The sequence below is a fragment of the Mastigoproctus giganteus genome, chromosome 6 (assembly GCF_048544385.1).
Source record: "Mastigoproctus giganteus isolate SK-2022 chromosome 6, ASM4854438v1, whole genome shotgun sequence".
NCBI classification, from domain to species: Eukaryota; Metazoa; Arthropoda; class Arachnida; order Uropygi; family Thelyphonidae; genus Mastigoproctus; species Mastigoproctus giganteus.
Window position 1 is genome coordinate 222,001,676 of NC_143580.1, and position 23,574 is coordinate 222,025,249.

At 40.4% G+C, this 23,574-nt stretch overlaps 1 protein-coding gene across 3 annotated transcripts in view; it reads right to left on the reverse strand.

Moving 5' to 3' along the window:
• LOC150085010 (leucine-rich PPR motif-containing protein, mitochondrial-like) overlaps positions 1–14,138 on the reverse strand; it is a 380,604-nt gene extending 366,466 nt beyond the window's left edge. For 2 of the 3 annotated variants that reach the window (XM_090376735.1, XM_090376734.1), the window contains exon 1: positions 13,918–14,138. In XM_090376735.1, coding sequence (XP_090232861.1) covers positions 13,918–14,057 — 140 coding nt within the window. In that variant the 5' untranslated portion in view covers positions 14,058–14,138. The remainder of the gene's footprint in view (positions 1–13,917) is intronic. The other variant, XM_090376736.1, reaches the window with a different exon arrangement.
• Between the last annotated feature and the right edge of the window lie 9,436 nt (positions 14,139–23,574).

The following is a 23,574-nucleotide window of genomic DNA, read 5'->3' on the forward strand; positions in this document are numbered from 1 at the left end:
TCACACATTAGAAATTCTGTAGGGAAATAACAGATGCCAGAAGCTTATTAAACTCTAACAGGGAGCTAAATGATTTTGTAATAACTGAGAGCAAAGGGGAGGAGAAATTGTTAAGTTAAAACATAAGAATAGCAGCTGGGGTGGATGGGATTGATCCAATTATATTAAGGGAAGGAGCAATGGAAGTAAGCAATATCTTGGCCATAATAATGAGAGCATCATGGGACTCAGGAGTAGTTCCCATAGACTGATGATGTGTTAATGTATCACCAATTCACAAAGGGGGATAAAAGTGTGACACGGATAATTACAGACCTGTTAGTTTAACTTCTGTTCCAGCAAAAATAATGGAGTCGCTAGTTAAAGAAGCACTACAAGATCATCTAGACAAGACCGCAGTTATAGTTCAGATGCAACATGGATTTGTTAAGGGGAAATCTTGCAGGAGCAATTTAACTGAATACTATGATGTGCTCATAAAGGAACTGGATGCAAGAAATAACTTTGATATCATATACTGTACTTCATTTCAGGAAAGCTTTTGATACTGTTGCATATGGAAGACTACTGTACAAATTGGAGCAGTATGGCATTAAGGGCAAGTTGCTGCTATGGATAAAGATGATTGAGTGGGAGAAGACAGAAATCGGTAATCAATGGACACTGCTCTTCATGGACTAATGTTATTAGTGGAGTTCCCCCAGCTCGGTGTAGGGCCCATTGTTGTTTTCTATATTTATCAATGATATTGATGAAGGTGAATCATACTTAATGTCCAAGTTTGCAGATGATACAAATGTTGGCAGGATTGTTAATGACTGTATGCTACTGCAACAGGATCTAGAAAAGTTGAGCAGATGAGCCAACAGGTGACAACTAAAATTTAATATTGATAAATGCAAAGTACTGCATATAGGTAGCTTGATTTTGATTTTATTGGCGCAAAAACGACTAAAGTTATACTGCGCCTGCATATGGGTAGCAATAACCCTAAAGTAACATACCAACTATGCAGTACCACACTCATGTAGTAGAGAATGGGGTAATTCTGCAGTCAAATATGAATTTCTCTGAGCACTGCATACAGGCTGCCAGGTCAGCTCATGGGGTTTTGTCAATGATAGGCAGGAATTTTGCTAGCAGGGATAATGAGGTGATTATCCCTTTGTACAAGGCAATTGTCAGGCCACAACTTGAGTACTGCATACAGGTCTGCAGGCCTCATTTTAGGAAAGTTGAAGAGCTGCTGGAAGGAGTACAGAGAAGGGCAATGAGATTGGTGAGTGAAAGGCTTAAGTTCTACAAACTGAAGTTGCTGGAGACTATGCACCTGCAATGTGATCTGATTAAGATGTATAAAGCCTTGAATGGTTTGAGCAACCTCAATCCTGATGGGATTCCTCCTCTTGCTGAGATCAGGCACCTGACAGTATGCTACATTCAAGGGGGCATAAATTCAAACTGAGGAAAGACAGTTATAGAATAGATATGCAGAAATTTGCCTTTAGCTAGAGGGTGGTTGATTCCTGGAACAAGCTTCCATTTGTCATTGTGGAAGTTGACAGCTTAAATAGATTCAAGACAGAACTAGACAAAACTTTTGGAGTGAATGAATGGATGAAATGGGAAGGGTTTTTTTTTTTTTTTGATGATGTTGTATAAGCTTGCTTTCTTCCTTCACATTCCTCAACTAATGCTAATACTCACAAGGGTCATCGCTACCAGATTAGAAAGAATACTTTAGCATTAGCAGAGGCATATGATGCAAGAAAGCAAACTTATTCAGCATCAGCCAAAAAACAAAAAAAAAAAAACCAACCACTACTCCCATTTCACCCCTCCGTTCGTTCGAAATACCTGTCCAGCTGAGCCTTAAATTTGTTTAGGCTATCAACTTCAACAACAAGCGATGGGAGTCTATTCCACAAACCAACTGCCCGCTGGCTAAAGGCAAATTTCCGCACATCTATCCGACATCCGTCCTTCCTCAATTTAAATTTATGCCCTCTCAGGTGATTATTCTGAGCAAGAGGAAGAATCCCATTGGCATTGAGCATGCTCAAGCCATTCAAAGCCTTATACACATCTATCAGATCACCTCGCCGATGCCTAGTCTCCAGGCTCTGTAATTTGCAAAACTTAAGCCTTACTTCGTAAGAGCAACCCTTTGTTCCATTCACTAATCTTGTTGCCCTTCTCTGTACTCGTTCCAGCAGCTCTACATCCTTCTTGAAATGAGGCCTCCAGACCTGTATACAGTACTCAAGGTGTGGCCTGACCAATGCCTTATACAAGGGAATAATCACCTCCTTATCCCTGCTGGAAAAATTCCTGTATATCATTGACAAGACACCATGAGCTACTCTTGCAGCTCATCTGCACTGCTCAGAGAACTTCATATCTGCCTCCACAATTACCCCCAGGTCCTTTTCATTCTCTACCACTGTCAGCGTAGTACCACAGAGTTGATACGTTGATCTGGGGTTACTGTTTCCCATATGTAGTACTTTACATTTGTCAATGTTAAACTTCATTTGCCACCTCTCAGCCCATCTGCTCAACCTTTCCAGATCCTGTTGCAGCAGCATAGTATCAGTAGTGTCCTTAACAACCCTGCCAATCTTGGTATCGTCTGCAAACTTCGACATTAAGCCTGATACACCATCATCAATATCATTTATAAATACAGAAAACAACAATGGACCCAACACTGAACCCTGAGTAACTCCACTAATAACATTAGTCCACTTTGAGCAGTGTCCATTGATTACCACTCTCTGTCTTCTGCCACTCAACCATCCCTTTATCCATAGCAGCAATTTGCCTCCAATGTCACATTGCTCCAATTTGTGCATCAGTCATCAATCTGCAACAGTATCAAAAGCCTTTCTAAGATCCAAATATATAATATCAAAGTTATTCCCTGCATCCAGTTCTTTTGTGACTACATCATAGTATCCAATCAAATTGGTCAGACAAGACCTGCCCTTAACAAAACCATGCTGTGTCTGAGCTATAACTGAATTCTTGTCCAGATGATCCTGCAGTGCTTCTTTAACCAGTGCTACCATTAATTTTCCTGGAACCGAAGTTAAACTAACAGGTCTATAATTACTTGTGTCAGCCTTTGATCCTCCTTTGTGAATTGGGGTCACATTTGCACATCTCCAGTCCATGGGTACCTCCCCTGAGTCCAACGAAGCTCTCATAATTATGGCTAGGGGTTTGCTTACTTCCTTTGCTGCCTCCTTTAATATAACTGGATAGATCCCATCCACCCCGGGTGCCTTTTTTATGTTTATCCTCAACAATTTCTCCTCCACTTTCCTCTCAGTTATTAGAAAATCATCTAGCTCACTGCCAATGTTTACTTCACCTACGACATTCCCCTTCCTGAATAACTCCTCATGTGTGAATGTAGATGCAAAATACTCGTTTAGATTGTTAGCCACCTGAGCTGGATCCTCAACTGTTGAATCATCAACATCCAGTGGACCAATCTGATTCATCCCTTTCCTTCGTGAGTTTAAATAGGTAAAGAACTCTTTTCCGTTTTTCTTTGCATCCTTTGCCAAGGATTTCTCATAATCTGCCTTTGCCTGCCTAATCTCCTTTGTGACTTGGTTACAGACCAACTTATATCTATCATAGGCTTCCATGTCACCCATTAATTTGTATGTATCCCATGCATTTTTCTTCTCTGCCACATATCTCATTAGTTCATCTGACAACCATTTAGGCCTAAACCTTGAACAATATTTCAGTTGGTATGTAAAGCCTGGTAGCTTCCAAGATTAGTTCCTTGAATGCTTCCCATTTTGAATTTGCTGTTGGTAACATCATCAGTTGGTCCCACTGTATAGAATTTAAATACAATCTCAGACCATCATAGTCGCCTTTACGAAAGCAAAAAACCTTCCCTTTACCTCTGATGGTAGTTACCTCCTTGAGTAAATCCCACTTCAGCACAGTGATCACTGCCACCTAGTGGTTCCTTTATCTGCAGATTCTTAATGCATGAAGAATCACTACTGATAATCAGATCAAGAGTATTACTCCCTCTAGTTGCCTCACAAACATGCTGATGTAGAAAACAATCATCCAATAAATCCACAAAAGCCTTGCTAGTGTGCGAGTGACCAATCCACAAATTCCAGTCAATATCTGGGAAATTAAAATCCCCCATTATAAGACTCTCTGATTTACTGGCCCACTCTATTTCCCTGTACAGTATCTTATTATACTCATCAGAGTCATTAGGCCTATAGCACACTCCTACTCTCAATTTTGATTTACCTCTGCTTATGTCACACCAAACTGACTCGACACTGCCCTGTCCATCAATGTCGACTGGCTTCACTTCCTTGGATTTTATGTGTTTCTTAATTAATAGCATAACCCCTCCTGTCCTGTCTATCCTTTCTATACACATTGTACTCCCCAAATTCCAGTTCTGCATTACTTATATCTGTGTGACACCACGTCTCTGATATCCCAACAATATCTGCCTTTGATGTTTTGAGCAATACCTCAAATTCATCAAATTTATTTACTAAACTCCTAGCATTGGTGTACACGCAGGTATACATGCACCTGTTTCTATTCTTAGCTACCCTAACACAACCCATGTGTTTACTTGTACCGCAATGACTTCCAGCAGTCTCTGAAATATCCTGCATCTTGTTTTTCAGGCTTCTGCTCATTCCAATAGAAGCAGTGCAAGAATCTCTTTCATGAGAATCAACCGAAAGAGCAAGCTGGCTTCTGAACAGGATTCTCAACTATGGATCACTTTCACTCAACATCATAGCTAATGGAGAAAGCAAATGAATATAAAACACTGCTATGCCTGGGATTTGTGGATTATGAAAAGGCATTTCACTCCATACAGCATAAGGCAATGTTTCGGGCACTGGAAAAACAAGGCATAGACACTGTGCATACATTATGATTTTTTTGAAGAAAATATATGAGAATGCTACTTCCTTTATTAGATTAGACAAGGACGGTAGCAAATTTAAAATTGCAAAAGGAGTTCGACAATCGGACACAATATCTCCAAAATTGTTTCCTACTGCCCTTGAGGAGGCTTTCAGAATATTGGACTAGTCGCAGAAAGGAGTCAATGCAAATGGAGAGTAACTACACTATTCACAATTTGCAGACGAAATTGTGATCATAAGCCATGATCCTGAAGAATTAGAGGAAAACCTAAATCATTTATGCAGAGTTAGTAAGGATTTCGGACTAAAGGTGAATATGACTAAAACAAAAGTAATGATGAACAAGTATGTCACAGAAAGGGATATAATCGTTGAAGGAGTAGGAATTGAAAAGGTGGATTCATATACAGTAGAGCATCGATAATTTAAACTAGTTGGGACTGCGAGTAGTTCGGACTTCTGATTTGTTCAGATTTTAAAACAGACCTTTAACGAAAATAATTACTTATTTTTTGCAGCACCATTTTCAAACTTCATTTCTTTGCTGTCAGATCTCTCACTCAATTCAGCAAGAATAGCTGAGTTCAACAGCATCCAGTGTCGCTGGTACCTAGCAACACTGGATGCTGTTTGTGGGTAGCACGGTCAGTAGAATCACTGTCCTTCCCACCTCGGGTGTAAAAGACCTGCGTTCGATTCCCATCAATGATGGGAGGAATTTTTATGGGTTTTATCACAACGTGATTGAGTTAGCGGTCTCAGGTAAGGATAGCATTGTTTTTCTCCCTGAAACTCTGGTTTTTCATCCAACAATGCAGAAAATTGACCAGAGAACACAATATACACGGAGCAATATGGCCTTAGTTGCTGATGCTCCCAAAACCCAACTACAACAACATCTTTGAGCGATGGGTCATTAGCTGTTCTTATTGTTTTTCTTTTTTTTGCACCATCACCTTAATCAAGTTTCGATGAGAACTTTAAAATATTTTCCTTGTTGTTTTTAATTTCTGTTATGGTTGATTTTTCAACCTCGTAAAATCTTGCTAACGAAGACCTGCTTTCGCCCTTTGAAAGTCTGTTTAAAATCTCAATCTTCGATTTAATTGTTAAAAATTTCTGCTCCCTTTTAAAAGACAAAGAAGATGACCATAACTCGGTAAAATAATAAAACTCTGTAAATGAATGTTCAGAATCTCTTCATTCATATATCTAAACTTCGTAAACTTTTTACTCAATATCTCACTTTCCCGTATTGTGTTAGATGCAATTTCTGCAGTGTTCTTTGTTATTGATTGATGCTTATCTTTTTGTTACTATTTCAGATTTTACAACAAAAAAAAAAAAAAAAAAATGTCAGTGAACAGAAAATATCAGATTACAAAGTGTTATGTTTAGTTAGTACCAGGGGCAGCTCATTGGTAGGCACTGCAGAACTACAGGATTCCCAGCTTTTAAATCTAAATATAGTCAGAGGAGTTATATGAAGTTTTGTGAAGAACAATGCAATGCAATGAATATGATGCCTAATTTTTTTTTTTTTTATTGTAGAAGACAATGACCATAAAGATGACAATGACAATTTTTTTTAGCATTTACAAAATTAATATTCTATATATTCACCAAAATATAGAATTGTATCAATGAAAAAATCATTCCAAAAAAATTTATATTGTAAAAAAGTAAGTTTATCAAAAAAAAATTAAAACAAAAAATAATTTTAAAAAAAGAAGAAAACAATCAATTTAAGTTTTTAAAAGTGTAAAAATGGCTGAACAGCGTGTAAGAACTTTGAGAAAACGTAGAAGAAATGCTAATGAAACATCAGAGGAGAGTTCTAATAGACCGAAATGAGACTCTACAACTATGAAGACGGACAGAAAACATTGACGAAAGAGAAGCAAGGTTGGAAACGAGAAAACGAGCAAAACTTCGTAGAACTAATCAAATAGAAGTACTGGATACGAATAATCAACAAGCTATAATTAATGTGGAAGAGCATGACATAGAAAATACATGTTACAACTGTGAGTATTGCAAAGCAAGCTATTGGAGACATGAGTTAACAAACACATTGAATAAATACACTAAATGGTGTCATGATGGAAAAGTTTCGCTCAACCCACTGTCTGAGAAACCTACTCTATTACGAGAACTGGTTGCAGGGGATACACGTGAGGCATTAACTACAGAGAACATATACAAGGGTACAACTCAGCAATGGCATTCACATCAATGGACACAGATTAAATCACTACCTGGAAATAGTCCATACTGTTTTAGAATACACCACCAGACTTACCGTTTGGTCTCACCACTATATCCAAACAAGGCAAATAAGCCAGGATAGGGACAACTTTATATTTTCGATTCTGCTGAAGCAACAACAAAACGGCTTTAAAAACAATCAAACCAAGGACGTGTGGAAGAAGTAATGCAACATTGTACGCAATGCTGCGACAAGTTAACTCATTTGCTGAGTCATATAAACAAATGCATCAAATAACCCAGGCCAATTCAACAATGAATGTGGCCATGGTATTTATAGAAGATCCGGACTTAGATAAGAGACAATATAATGCACCTACATCCAAAACGGAGGTTGCTGTAATATTTGTTGGAGAAAGGGAAACCACCTGCAAACAGAGACATATGAATATATCCCACATGTGGCTGCTGTAGAATTATATCACCGCTAAACAAGAATGGAGACCGTATGGTGTATCCGTTGCTATTCCCATGCGGAGAGGGTGGTTGGAACGAGGAACTACAACACGCAGAAGAGAGAAGGACTGCAAAACATATTAGAGTAACACAGTTGCAATTCTTTGCTTATAGATTTACGTTGAGACCTGGTTTTAGCCTAATTCATAGCAGTGGGAAATTATTTCAGCAATACATTGTAGATGCTTGTTTGTTATTTGGTTTGTAGGAGGCATTAGCAACTAAGGCCATATTGCTAGGGGGATATGCGGTGGTCATTCCCTGACCTTTCCACATCCTCCGTATTTGGTGGGCACAGGTTCGAACCCCGGTCTAATCAAGAAGCGTGTGCTACACACTGCCGCTCCTGCCCACCTGGCTACGGAGGCACCCATTGTAGATGCCTATGTGAAGACTGAAGGATTTAGATTAACCTATTTACACCATAATCAGAAAGAGCGACGAGTGGAAATGTACCGTGGACTATTGGATGCAGCAGAAGAGCTCAAAACCAAAACTTGAGAGCAGGGAAGATGATAATTCTGCCTTTGACTTTCCAAGACAGCCCAAGGTACATGCAACAATGCTATCAAGATGCTATCGCAATTGTGCAAAAGTTTGGGAGACCTGATCTATTCGTTACATTTACTTGCAATCCTGCGTGGCCTGAGATTGTGTATGTAATGGAAGCAGGGCAGCGACCTGAACACAGACCAGAAATAACTGTGCAAGTGTACAAAATAAAACTTGCAGAACTGCCATTTCCAAAATAATTTCAGTTTCTTTTTCTTCATTTGAGCTTTGACATATTTTAATGTCACGTGACATCCCCCAGTAATTGGCTGGAGAGGAGATGGGGGAAAGTGTGAGTGGGCAAATTCTCCATTGGTCAATTACATACTGGCCAAAATTTACTTATGGATGCACCCTCCAGAGTCCAGCCTGTCAGCAATACGGCAGTGACTGGCTGGTGCAAACTCGTCCACTCACTCACTGTCTTCCCTTCGCCTGCACATTACGTGGGGATGGCAATTTCTTTCCCCCTCTGCTCCTCGTAGTAATAGTAGTAATAATAGCGACATGTGATGCAAGAAAGCAAGGGTATGAGCTTATGCTGTATCAATGAAAAAAAAAAAAAAAAACAATTTCACACATTCCTTCTCTCTACGTTTGTCCAGTTCCTCCTCGAATTTATTTAAGCTATCAGCTTCCCCAACGACAGATGGAAGTTTGTTCCAGCAATTAACGACTTGCTGGCTAAAGGAAAATTTCCAAGCATCTATTCTACATCTGTCTTTCCTCGATTTGAATTGATACCTCCATCAGGTTCGTATTCTGAGCGAGCACAAGAATCACATCAGAATTCAGCGTGCTCAATCCCCATTCAAGGCCTTATACACATCATTCAGATCACCTTGCAGGTGCCTAGTCTCCAGCCGCTGCAATTTTCAGAATGTAAGCCTTTCTTGGTAAAAGAACACTTGCTTCGCCTCACCAATCTTGTTGCCCTTCTCTGTACACGCTCAAGCAACTCTACATTCTTCCTAAAATGAGGCCTCCAGACCTGTACGCAGTACTCAAGGCTGGGTCTGCCCATTGACTTATACAAATGGAGAAGTCCGTGCATCCACTCGAGCTTGGGGGGATGCATGGACTAAAGATTAATAGTAGCCAATGGCAGAGGTGAAAGTGATTCTTGCACTGCTTCTATTGAAATGCAATTGAGCAGCAGCCTGGAAAGCCAGGCAATGTAGATTTCCAGGACTGCTGGGAGTCATAGTGGAACAAGTAAATACAAGGGCTGTGTAAACCCCAGAGCAACGTATCAACTCTGTGGTACTACACTGACAGTGGTAGAGAATGAAAGGGACTTGGGGTGGTTGTGCAGGCAGATATGAAGTTCTCTGAGCAGTGCAGACGGGCTGCAAGAGTAGCTCATGGAGTATTGTCAATGATATACAGGAATTTTTCCAGCAGGGATAAGGAGGTGATTATTCCATTGTATAAGGCGATGGTCAGGCCACACCTAGAGTACTGTATACAGGTCTGGAGGCCTCATTTCAAGAAGGATGTAGAGCTGCTGGAACGAGTACAGAGAAGGGCAACAAGATTAGTGAATGGAACAAAGGGGTGCTCTTACGAAGAAAGGCTTAAGTTTTGCAAATTACAGTGTCTGGAGACTAGGCACCAGCGAGGTGATCTGATAGAGGTGTATAAAGCCTTGAATGGTTTAAGCATGCTCAATGCTGATGGGATTCTTCCTCTAGCTCAGAAAAATCGCCTGAGAGGGCATAAATTCAAATTGAGGAAAGATAGATGTAGGATAGACGTGCGGAAATTTGCCTTTAGCCAGCGGGTGGTTGGTTGGTGGAACAGACTTCCATCCCTTGTGGTGGAGGTTGATAGCCTAAATAAGTTTAAGGCTCAGCTGGACAGGTATTTTGAACGAACAGAGGGGCGAAGTGGAAGTGGGTTTTTTTTTTGGCTGATGCTGCATAAGCTTGCTTTCTTGCATCAAATGCCTCTACTAATGCTAATGCTAAAGGTAACTAAGAGTAGAAACAGGTGCATGTATACTGGCATGTACACCAATGCTAAGAGTATAGTTAATAAACTTGATGAGCTTGAAGTGCTAGTCAAGATATCATTGGAATATCAGAGTTGTGGTGTCACACAGACATAAGCAGTGAATAATTGGAATTTTGGGAACATAATGTGTACAGAAAGGATATACAGAACAGGAAGGGAGGAGGGGTTATGCTGTTAGTTAAGAAACAAAATCTAAGGAAGTGCATCCAATTGATGTTGGTGGACAATACAATGTTGAGTGTTTGGTGTGACATGAGCACTGGAAAAGGAAAAATGAGAGTAGGTGTGTGTTATAATGAGCAATTGTGCAGAGAAACAGAGTGGGCCAGTGAATCAGAGTGTCTTATAATGGGGATTTTAATTTCCCAGAGATTGACTAAAAATTGTGGGTTGTTCACTCACACACTAGCAAGGCTTTTGTGGATTTATTGGATGATTGTATTCTACAGCAGCATGTTCGGAAGACAAATAGAAGGAGTAATACTCTTGATCTGATTATCAGTAGTGATTCTTCGTGCAATAAGAATCTGCCGATAAAGGAACCACTATGTGGCAGCGATCAGTGTGCTGAAGTGCGATTTACTCAAAGAGATAACTACCATTAGGGGTAAAGGGAACGGTTTTTGCTTTCGTAAAGGTGACTACAATGGTCTGAGACAGTATTTAAATTCTATACAGTGGGACCAACTGACGATGTTACCAACAGCAAATTGAAAATGGGAAGCATTTCAAAGAATTAATCTTGGAAGCTACCAGGCTTTTCATACCAAATAAGAAATATTGTTCAAGATTTAGGCCTAAATGGATATCAGATGAACTAATTAGACATAAGAAAGGCACCTGGGGGTGGATGGAATCTATCCAGTTATATTAAAGGAGGCAGCAAAGGAAGTAAGCAAACCCTTAGCCATAATTATGACAGGGTAGGTCCCCATGAACTGGAGGTGTGCAAATTTATCACCAATTCACGAAGAGAGTTCAATGAGGTGATACAAGTAGCTATAGACCTGTTAGTTTAACTTCTGTTGCAGGGAAATTAATATAGGCACTGGTTAAAGAAGCATTTTAGGATCATCTAGACAAGACTTCAGTTATAGCTTAGACAAAGCATGGGTTTGTTAAGGGGAAGTCTTGTCTGACCAATCTGAGTGGATACTATGATGTAGTCACAAAGGAACTAGATGCAAATAATTTTGATATCATATATTTGGATCTTAGAAAGACTTTTGATACTGTTGCACATGGAAGACTGCTGCAAAAATTGGAGCAGGGTGGCACTGGAGGCAAATTGCTGATATGGATAAAGGGATGGTTGAGTGGGAGAAGACAGAGTGGTAATAAATGGACACTGCTCTTTGTGGATCAATGTTATCAGTGGAGTCCCCCAGAGCTTAGGCCCACTGCTGCCTGCAGCATTCATCAATGACACTGACAACGGTATACCAAGCCCAATGTCCAAGCTTGCAGACGACACAATGTTCGGCAAGGTTGTTAATGACAGTACACTGCTGCTGCAACAGAATCTATATGGCAGTGTCGTCACAATGACATCACATTTACTGGCAAAAATATGAGTCAATCACTGCCTTATTGCATACCGTCTGGGGGGTGCACCCATAAGTAAATTTTGGCCAGCACAACTACTTAGATTGCAATGATGCAACCTCATGTACCAACTGTGTGGTACTACACTTAGGGTTGTAGAAAATGAAAAAGAACTGGGAATAATTGTGCAGTCAAATATGAAATTTTCTGAGCAATGCAAGAGCAGATCATGGAGTTTTGTCAATGATATACAGGAATTTTGCTAGCAGGGAAAATGTGGTGATTGTCCCTCTGTATAAGGCAATGGTCAGGCCACACCTTGAGTACTGAGTACAGGTCTGGAGGCCTCATTTTAGGAAGGATATAGATATGCTTGAGCATGTACAGAGAAAGGCAACAAGATTGGTGAGGGGAATGAAGGGATCCTCTTACCAAGAGAGGCTTAATTTCTGCAAATTGCAGCGGCTGGAGACTAGGCACCTGCAAGGTGATCTGATTGAGGTGTATAAGGCCTTGAATGGGTTGAGCACACTGAATTCTGATGGGATTCTTCCACTTGTTCAGATTATGAACCTAATGGAGCATAAATTCAAATTGAGGAAAGCAAGCTGTAGAATAGATGTGCGGAAATTTGCCTTTAGCCAGCGGATAGTTAATTGCAGGAACAAACTTCCATCTGTTGTTGTGGAAGTTGATAGGTTAAAAAAATTTAAGGGGTAAATGGACAACATTTAGAGGGAATGGTTGTGTCAATTTTTTTTTTTTTTTTTTTTTGCTGATGCTACATAAGCTCATACGCTTGCTTTCTTGCATCACATGCCACGATTACTATTACTTCATTGTGTTATGGCCTGAAGCACAGGAATACTTTGGGATTCATTTTGATATCATATATTTGGATTTCAGGAAAGCTTTTGACACTGTTGCGCATGGAAGACTATTGTACAAATTGGAGCAGAATGGTATTAAGGGTAAGTTGCTAATGGATAAAAGGATGGTTAAGTGCAAGAAGACAGAGGGTGGTAATCAATGGGTGCTGCTCTTCTTGGACTAATGTTATTAGTGGAGTCCCACAGGGTTCAGTGTTGGGTCCACTGTTGTTTTGTATATTTATCAATGATATTGATGAAGGTATATCAGGCTTAGTGTCGAAGTTTGCAGATGATACAAAGGTTGGCAGGGTTGTTAATGACAGTAATGGCAGTGTGCTACTGCAACAGGATCTAGATAATTTGGGCAGATGGGCTAAGAAGTGGCAACTGAAGTTTAACCTTGACAAATGCAAAGTACTGCATATGGGTAGAAGTAACCCCAGAGAAACGTACCAACTGTGTGGTACTACACTTAAGGTGGTAGAAAATGAAAAAGACCTGGGAGTAATTGTGCAGGCAGATATGAAGTTTTCTGAGCAATGCAAACAGGCTGCCAGGTCAGGTCATGGGGTTTTGTCAATGATATATAGGAATTTTGCTAGCAGGGAAAAGGAGGTGATTATCCCTCTGTATAAGGCAATGGTCAGGCCACGCCTTGAGTACTGCATACAGGTCTGAAGGCCTCATTTTAGGAAGGATGTAGATTTACTTGAGCGTGTACAGAGAAGGGCAACAAGATTGGTGAGGGGAATGATGGGATCCTCTTATCAAGAGAGGCTTAAGTTCTGCAAATTGCAGTGGCTGGAGACTCTGATTGAGGTGTATAAGGCCTTGAATGGGTTCAGTACGCTGAATTCTGATGTGATCCTTCCACTTGTTCAGATTACAAACCTAAGGGGGCATAAATTCAAATTAAGAAAGGACAGATGTAGAATAGATGTGCGGAAATTTGCCTTTAGCCAGCGGGTGGTTAATTGCTGGAACAAACTTCCATCTGTCGTTGTGGAAGTTGATAGGTTGAATAAATTTAAGGAGGAACTGGACAGGCATTTGGAGGGAATGGTGTGATTTTTTTTTTTTTTTTTGGCTGATGCTGCATAAGCTCATACATTTGCTTTCTTCCATCACATGCCACTACTACTACTACTATTACGTAATTATGTAAATATGCTGGCCTGGAGTACCACCGTAAAATAGTTAAAACGTGAATTAATAAGCACTCATTAGACAAGAAAACAACTACCATGTTCAGAAAGCATGCCTACCTTTCAGAAGAGGTAATTACAAGTGGTAAATTTTTATATACACTAAAAGTTATATGCGCTTTAAAGGGGGTAACAATATAACAATGTCGGCTCAATGTACAGAGCTTTAACACATGACCAAGTCGTAAAACTGAAGACATAATTAACGGAACACTAGAAACAGTTCTAAAACACAACACACTGAGAACCAGTGTTAGTTACAAGAGCACATGAACCACGAAACACTCAGCGCCATCTAGAAACAAAGACAAATGATACAACATATAGTAAGAAGCGAGCTTATGCAGTATCAGCCAAAAAAAAAAAAAAAAAAAAAAATTCACACAACCATTCCCTGTAAATGTTTGTCCGGTTCCTCCTTAGATTTATTTAACCTATGAATATCCATAACGACACATGGAAGTTTGTTCCAGCAATTAACCACCTGCTGGCTAAAGGCAAATTTCCGCACATCTATTCTACAACTGTCTTTCCTCGTTTGGAAATTATGCCCCCTCAGGTTCGTATCTGAGCAAGCGGAAGAATCGAAATTCAGTGTGCTCAACCCATTCAAGGGTTGGGCACACGGAATCCTTATACCTCAATCAGATCACCTCGCAGGTGCCTAGTCTCCAGCCGCTACAATTTGCAGAACTTAAGCTCTCTTGGTAAGAGCATCACTTTATTTGGATAATAAAATTCTTATTACCCAAAATCCACCATTATCATTAGCATTAGCAAGGGCACAGTGCAAGAAAGCATGCTTACAGTGCATCAGCCAAAACACACACACACACACCCTTCAAATTTCATTCATCCACCCGTTCCAAATGTTTGTCTAGTTTTGCCTTGAATCTGTTTAAGCTATAAACTTCTTCGCCGACTGATGGAAGTTTCTTCCAGCAATCAACCACACGTTGGCTAAAGGCAAACTTCCGCACATCTATCTTACAACTGTCTTTCCTCAATTTGAATTTATGCACTCTCAGGTGATTATTCTGAGCAAATGAAAGAATCTCGTCAGCATTGAGCATGCTCAAACCATTCGAGGGTTTGTGCACCTCAATCAGATCACCTCGCAGGTGCCTATTCTCCAGACACTGTAATTTGCAAAACTTGAGCCGTTCTTCGTAAGAGCAATCCTTTGTTCCATTCACTAATCTTGTTTCCCTTCTCTGTACTAGTTCCAACAGATCTACATCCTTTTTAAAATGAGGTCTCCAGATATACAGTACTCAAGGTGTGGCCTGACCGTTGCCTTATACAAGGGGTTAATTACCGCCTTATCCCTGCTAGAAATATTCCTGTATATCATTGACAAGACACCATGAACTACTCTTGCAGACCGTCTGCACTGCTCAGAAAACTTCATATCTGCCTGCACAATTACCCCCAGGTCCTCTTCACTCTCTACCTCTGTTCTCGGCAGCTCCTGGCGCTGCTGGCTTTCCAAGAGACTGTCAACAGATACAGCTCCTTCCAATGAAGTTTGGACTTTGTCTGAAATTTAATTATATGTATATTTATTTTTTATGTAATTTGATGTTTTCAGTTTGTTCATATCAACCTTTTTTGGTCAAGGCAGGTTTTTTTTCCCTCGCTATACTTGGTCAAACAAGACAGAGAGTATATAAGAGTTCTGCTGAATTATATGTAAGTGACAGCACGGTTCCCAATGGTTGGCTGGGACCGCTTTAAGTAATAAAAATCAATATCAATATTAATGTCAGTGTAATACCATACAGTTGATACGTTATTCTGGGATTACTGCTTCCCATATGCAGCACTTTACATTTGTCAATGTTAAACTTCAGTTGCCACCTCTGCGCCCATCTACTCAACTTTTCTAGATCCTGTTGCAGCAGCGTATGGTCATTAGTGTCATTAATAACCCTGCCGACCTTCATATCGTCTGCAAACTTGGACAGTAAGCCTGATATACCATCAATATCTTTAATGAATACAGAAAACAGCAATGGACCCAACACTGAACCCAGCGGGACTCCACTAATAACATTAGTCCACGAAGAACAGTGTCCATTGATTACCACTCTCTGTCTTATCCCACTCAACCATCGCTTTTTCCATAGAAGCAATTTGCCTCCAATGCCATACTGCTCCAATTTTTGCAACAGTTTTCCATGTGCAACAGTATCAAAAGCCTTTCTGAGATCCAAATATATAATATCAAAATTATTCTTTGAATCCAGTTCCTTTGTGACTACATCATAGTATCCAATCAAATTGGTCAGGCAAGACTTTCCCTTAACAAAACCATGCCGTGTCCAAGTTATAACGGAAGCTTGTCTAGATGATCCTGCAATGCTTCTTTAACCAGTGCCTCAATTAATTTTCCTGGAACAGAAGTTAAACTAACAGGTCTGTAATTACCTGTGCCTCCCTTTGATCCTCCTCCTTTGTGAATTGGGGTCACATTTGCACATCTCCAGTCTATGGGTACCTCCGCTGAGTCCAAGGAAGCTGTCATAATTATGGCTAAGGTTTTGCTTACTTCCTTTGCTGCCTCCTTTAATATAACTGGATAGATTCCATCCACCTCGGGTTCCTTTCTTATGTTTATCTTCAACAATTTCTCCTCCACTTGACTCTTAAATTATTACAAGTTTATCTAGCTTACTGCCAAAGTTTAATACACCTCTGGCGTTCCCCTCCCTGAATAACTCCTCATGTGTGAATGTAGAAGCAAAATATTCATCTAGTTTGTTAGCTACATGAGCAGGATCATGAACAGTTGAACCATCGATATCAAGTGGACCAATCTGATTCATCCCCTTCCTTCTAGAGTTCACATAAGTAAAGAACTCTTTGCTCTTTTTCTTTGCATCCTTTGCCAAAAATTTCTCGTAATTTGCCTTTGCCTGCCTAACCTTCGTTATGACGTGGTTACAAACCAGCTTACAACTAGCATAGGCTTCTGTGTCACCTGTTAATTTGTATGTATCCCATGCATTTTTCTTCTCTGCCACATGTCTAATTAGTTCATCTGACATCCATTTAGACCTAAATCTTGAACAATATTTCTTATTTGGTATGAAAAGCTTGGTAACTTCCAAGATTATTTCTTTGAATGCTTCCCATTTTGAATTTTCTGTTCGTAACATCATCAGTTGGTCCCACCGTATAGAATTTAAATACTGTCTCAGACCATTGTAGTCATCTTTACGAAAGCAAAAAACCGTTCCCTTTATCCCTGATGGTAGTTATCTCTTTGAGCAAATCCCACTTCAACACACTGTGATCACTGCCACCTAGTGGTTCCTTTATCTGCAGATCCTTAATGCACGAAGAATCATTACTGATAAACAGATCAATAGTATTACTCCCTCTAGTTGCCTCCCGAACATGCTGCTGTAGAAAACAATCATCCAATAAATCCACGAAAGCCTTGCTAGTGTGTGAGTGACCAACCCACAAATTCCAGTCAATATCTGGGAAATTAAAATCCCCCATTATAAGACTCTCTGATTTACTGGCCCACTCTATTTCCCTGTACAGTATCTTATTATACTCATCAGAGTCATTAGGCTTATAACACGCACCTACTCTCATTTTTCCTTTACCAGTGCTCATGTCACACCAAACAGACTCAACATTTCATTGTCCACCAACATCAATTTGATGCACTTCCCTAGATTTTATGTATTCCTTAACTAACAGCATAACCCCTCCTCCCTTCCTGTTCTTTCTCTCCTTTCTGTACACATTGTACTCCCTAAATTCCAATTCTGCACTGTGGACATGTCTGCGTGATTTTGCACTGCATATGTAAATTCTGCACTGCATATGTCCTTAAGTAGCATTCTGAAATTGTGATTTATTTATACTATAATTATTTATTTATTGTTCGCTACATACATTACTACCAGCGTGTATTAAGCTACAAAGTAACAAAGGCTATTAGGGATCAATATGTTGTGTATGTAAATTACGTGCATTCTGTGATCGATTTGCCTGTTTCCTACATTTCTACTACCCGGGTAGTAGAAATGATATATGTGCACCATCCATACATAAACAAACTCTTACATAGTCTTAGGCATTTAACCAAGAAATATTTTTACATATATACATTAATGGAATAAACTAAATTTATAATGTGTGCAAGGAAGATAATAAATAGTACAGTAATAAATATAACAATACAGAATATATTCTGTATTGTGATATTGTTATATTTGTGTTATGTATTCTATATTCAACAACAATACAGAATATATATAACACAAATGTGCATAAAAATGCGGAAATTTGTGTTTAGCCAGTGGGTGGTTGATAGTTGGAACAAGTAGTGGAAGTGAACAACTTAAATAAGTTCATGGTAGAACTAGACAAACATTTGGAGTGAATGGATGGGTATAATGGGAAGGGATTCTATTTTTTTTTCTTTTCTTTTTTTTTTTTTTTTTTGGCTGATGCTCTATAAGTTTGCTTTTCTTTTTTTTATCATCATGGACTAATGTTATTAGAGGAGTCCCTCAGGGTTCAGTGTTGGGTCCATTATTGTTTTCTGTATTTATAAATAATATTGATGATGGTATATCAAGCTTAATGTCCAAGTTTGCAGACGATACAAAGATTGGCAGGGTTGTTAAGGTTGTCAATAGTATTACTGGCTCTATGCTGCTGCAACAGGATCTAAAAAGGTTGAGCAGATGGGCTGAGAGGTGGCAAATGAAGTTTAACATTGACAAATATAAAGTACTACATATGGGAAACAGTGTAGTACCACTGACAGTGGTAGAGAATGAAAAGGACCTGGGGGTAATTGTGCAGGCAGATATGAAGTTCTCTGAGCACTGCAGACGGACTGCAAGACTAGCTCATGGTGTCTTGTCAATGATATACAGGAATTTTTCTAGCAGGGATAAGGAGGTGATTGTTCCCTTGTATAAGGCAATGGTCAGGCCACACCTTGAGTACTGTATACAAGTCTGGAGGCCTCATTTCAAGAAGGATGTAGAGCTGCTGGAACGAGTACAGAGAAGGGCAACAAGATTAGTGAATGGAACAAAGGGTTGCTCTTATGAAGGAAAGCTTAAATTTTGCAAATTACAGTGTCTGGAGACTAGGCACCGGCGAGGTGATCTGATAGAGGTGTATAAAGCCTTGAATGGTTTGAGCATGCTCAATGCTGATGGGATTCTTTCTCTTGCTCAGAATAATCACCTGAGAGGGCATAAATTCAAATTGAGGAAAGACAAATGTAATTTGCCTTTAGCTAGCGGATAGTTGGTTGGTGGAATAGACTTCCATCCCTTGTTGTGGAAGTTGATAGCCTAAATAAATTTAAGGCTCAACTGGACAGGTATTTTGAACGAACGGAGGGGTGAAGTGGAAGTTTTTTTTTTTTTTTTTTGGCTGATTCTGCATAAGCTTGCTTTCTTGCATCATATGCCTCTACTAATGCTAATTAGCATTAGCATTTAGCATTAGTAGAGGCATTTGATGCAAGAAAGCAAGCTTATGCAGCATCAGCCAAAAAAAAAAAAAAAAAAACCCACTTCCACTTCACCCCTCTGTTCGTTCAAAATACCTGTCCAGCTGAGCCTTAAACTTATTTAGGCTATCAACCTCCACCACAAGGGATGGCAGTCTGTTCCACCAACCAACCACCCGCTGGCTAAAGGCAAATTTCCGCACGTCTATCCTACATCTGTCTTTCCTCAAATTGAATTTATGCCCTCTCAGGTGATTTTTCTGAGCTAGAGGAAGAATCCCATCAGCATTGAGCATGCTTAAACCATTCAAGGCTTTATACACCTCTATCAGATCACCTCGCTGGTGCCTAGTCTCCAGACACTGTAATTTGCAAAACTTAAGCCTTTCTTCGTAAGAGCACCCCTTTGTTCCATTCACTAATCTTGTTGCCCTTCTCTGTACTCGTTCCAGCAGCTCTACATCCTTCTTGAAATGAGGCCTCCAGACCTGTATACAGTACTCTAGGTGTGGCATGACCATTGCCTTATACAAGGGAATAATCACCTCCTTATCCCTGCTGGAAAAATTCCTGTATATCATTGACAATACTCCATGAGCTACTCTTGCAGCCCGTCTGCACTGCTCAGAGAACTTCATATCTGCCTGCACAATCACCCCCAAGTCCCTTTCATTCTCTACCACTGTCAGTGTAGTACCACAGAGTTGATACGTTGCTCTGGGGTTGCTGTTTCCCATGTGTAGTACTTTACATTTGTCAATGTTAAACTTCATTTGCCACCTCTCAGCCCATCTGCTCAACCTTTCCAGATCCTGTTGCAACAGCATAGTGTCAGTAGTGTCCTTGACAACCCTGCCAACCTTTGTATCATCTGCAAACTTGGACATTAAGCTTGATATACCATCATCAATATCATTTATAAATACAGAAAACAATAATGGACCCAACACTGAGCCCTGAGGGACTCCACTAATAACATTAGTCCACGATGAGCAGTGTCCATTGATTACCACTCTCTGTCTTCTCCCCCTCAACCACCCCTTTATCCATGGCAGCAATTTGCCTCCAATGTCACACTGCTCCAATTTGTGTAGCAGTCTTCCATGTGCAACAGTATCAAAAGCCTTTCTAAGATCCAAGTATATAATATCAAAGTTATTCTCTGCATCCAGTTCTTTTGTGACTGCATCATAGTATCCAATCAAGTTGGTCAGGCAAGACTTCCCCTTAACAAAACCATGCTGTGTCTGAGCTATAACTGAAGTCTTGTCTAAATGATCCTGCAGTGCTTCTTTAACCAGTGCCTCCATTAATTTTCCTGGAACAGAAGTTAAGCTCACAGGTCTATAATTACTTGTGTCAGCCTTTGATCCTCCTTTGTGAATTGGGGTCACATTTGCACATTTCCAGTCTATGGGTACCTCCCCTGAGTCCTCCCCTAATGCTAATATTTGCATCATATCCCTAAAGGGAACACAAAAAGTGCTATATCAACAGGATGAAAAGTGAAAAGTTAGGTACAAGAAAATGAAATTCAGAGAGTAAGGAAAGCGAATTTATGCGGGAATGAACCAGGTTATATATAAATTGCGGTCCCTGCTTCTGCCTATGTAAAATAAGGGGTAAGAATTTTCAAATAGGCCTCTAGGGTTTGGGAAAGTTCTGACTCATAATAACTGCAATGCAACACACCAACCAGTGGCGTATCCATTTGTCCTCGTAAGGGAGGCATGGGGAACAGTGTTTTGATTTTTTTTTGAACGCCTCCTGCCTGCTTTTTAATTTCAAATTTTTGGTTAAAGGGGGGGGATATACCCCTTCTGCCCACCCCTGAAAATGCCACTGACACCAACCGTCTATAACTGAAACTATATTAAAATAATAATATAAGACCGGATCCAGTCTTCTTTTATTTGGATCCGGTCTTATATTATTATTTTAATAAAGTTTCAGTTATAGACGGTTGGCTTGTTGCATTTCAGTTATTATGAATTAAGCGGTAAGAATCTAAACTTCTTATATAATATTAACATTAGTTGAGGCATATGATGCAAAAAAGCAATCTGCGCGGATACCAAAGTGATATCGTCACCATTCTCCCCACACCGGCTTAAAACGCGCCGGGTTCGAATCCCGTCGATGATGCGAGGAACTTTAATTGCCTTTTTTTTTTCACTCTGTGGCTGAGTTAGTCAGTCTCAGGCGTAGATAGCAAGATTTTTCCCGCAAACAGCAAAACAGACAAATCAACATAGAACACCCGCAATTAACAGACATAAGACACACAGCATGGAAGACGAATTTAATTATTCGGGTGCCCTAAAAATAATAGATGTAAGAAAGGAAGCTTATACAGCATCAGCAAAAAAAAAAAAAAAAAAAAACTTTCCATTTCATCCATCCAGTCACTCCAAATGTTTGTCTCCTTCAGCCTTAAATTTATTTAAGCTATCAACTTCCACAACAACAGATGGAAGTCTGTTCCAGCATATTGTGCATAGAGTTAGGGGTAAGCGCCTCCAGTGGTTTACATCTGCGCCATATAAACGTGTGGAGACAAACAGTATTACTGTGAAAGCGAGAAAGTGTTATGTGTTGTAAACGAAGTATTGTGTTGGTTGTCCTGGCTTTTGGCCGCAGTGCCCCTGGAGGGACCCCACGTTGCCCGCACACACCATTAGGAGGTAGCCAGGCTGCCCATAATTCTCTGGCTAGTCTGCTCCAGATCGCCTGAGCTTCCTAGAAAGAGACCAATTTAAAAAAAAAAGAATGAAAGAGTACAGAATGCACCAGAGAGAGTAAAGGAAAGGAGGTATAGAAAGAGCGACGGAGGATGTAAGGGAAAGCATCCTCCGCAGGTTGGGTAGGATTTCTCCCACCTAAGCGGAAAGTGGAAGAAGAGGGCCCTCGAATGGTGGAAGACAGTCACATATCAAAAGATACACGGATGAAACAATTCAAAAGACTTGAGTGTCAAGTCCAGTAGCTAGAAGTGGTCACAATCTAGGTGAAGATGTTCACTGTCGGGTTAAGACAGTCGAATCTCAGGTGGAGATGTTCAGTATATGAGAAAAGGGTGTCCATTGGTGTTGGTTCCAGGACGCTGTACCAGTGATCTTCTTCTGGTGAAAATATCATGGGCGAAAGCAGAGAAAGCGTGGTACTGGTCTTCCTTATTGATCAGATGTTCATTTCCTCCAGGCAAGGCATATATCTTTGTTATGACCAACGTTTGCAGGTCCTCGTAGAGCGGGCAAACATAGGTGATCCTAATCTTCGTTTTTACCACAAAGACAGTGAGGATCATCCACGATATTCATAGAAGCAAGTTTGTGATTCATGGATCCATGGCCTGTAAGCAGGAAAGTGGTGTATAAACCTGGGCCTGATCTACCTGATCTACCCTAAAGTACCATGCTGGAACTTTAGGGTAGATCTAGGCTATTGGAGGAAAGAATTTTTTTAGTGATGGCCCCTTTTGGGGTGGTATTCTATCTGTTTTGCTAGGCGTTAAGAAGGTGGACTGCAAGGTCCCTTTTTTCCTTCTTTGATGATGCTTGCAGGGTGGTGGTGGTAGGAGTCCCTTTGAGAGCCGGTAGGACACGCCTTTGCGAATTACCTGCAGATCCAGAGGGAGACCTCCCGCCGGGACTTGTGGTGCTGGGTTGCTTACCGTGCAGCGGGCACGGGTGATTGTGAGGATATTACGCTGAATGGAAATGAGCTTCCTTTGGTTATGAACAATGAGTGCACGATTATACCAGACACTTGCACAGCAGGTTATAGTTGGAATAAATACAGCTTTGTATAGCATTCGCAGTGAGTGGCAATTGAGGCCCAAGTCAGATCTGCTGATAATCACGCTACCACTGCGGTGTAGTTCCGGACTTCGTGATGAAGGTAAATTCAAATTATTATATTAGGGCCACCTATAATCACTTACATATACCCAATATGTATTTTGACTGTAAATTGTGTGTGTTCTCTAGTCGATTTGCCTGTTTTGCTGGACGAAAAAAACCCAGTTTCTGGGGGGGGGGACCTTGCTATCTACGCCTGAGCCCGACTAACTCAGCCACGGAATGAAAAAAAAAGCCCACTAAAGTTCCTCGCGTCATCGACGGGGTTCGAACCCGGGCCTTTTCCACCCGGTGTGGGAAGGACGGTGACGATACCACTGTGCGCGCAGACCGTGAAGAAGGTAGTCTAAATGCGGGTAA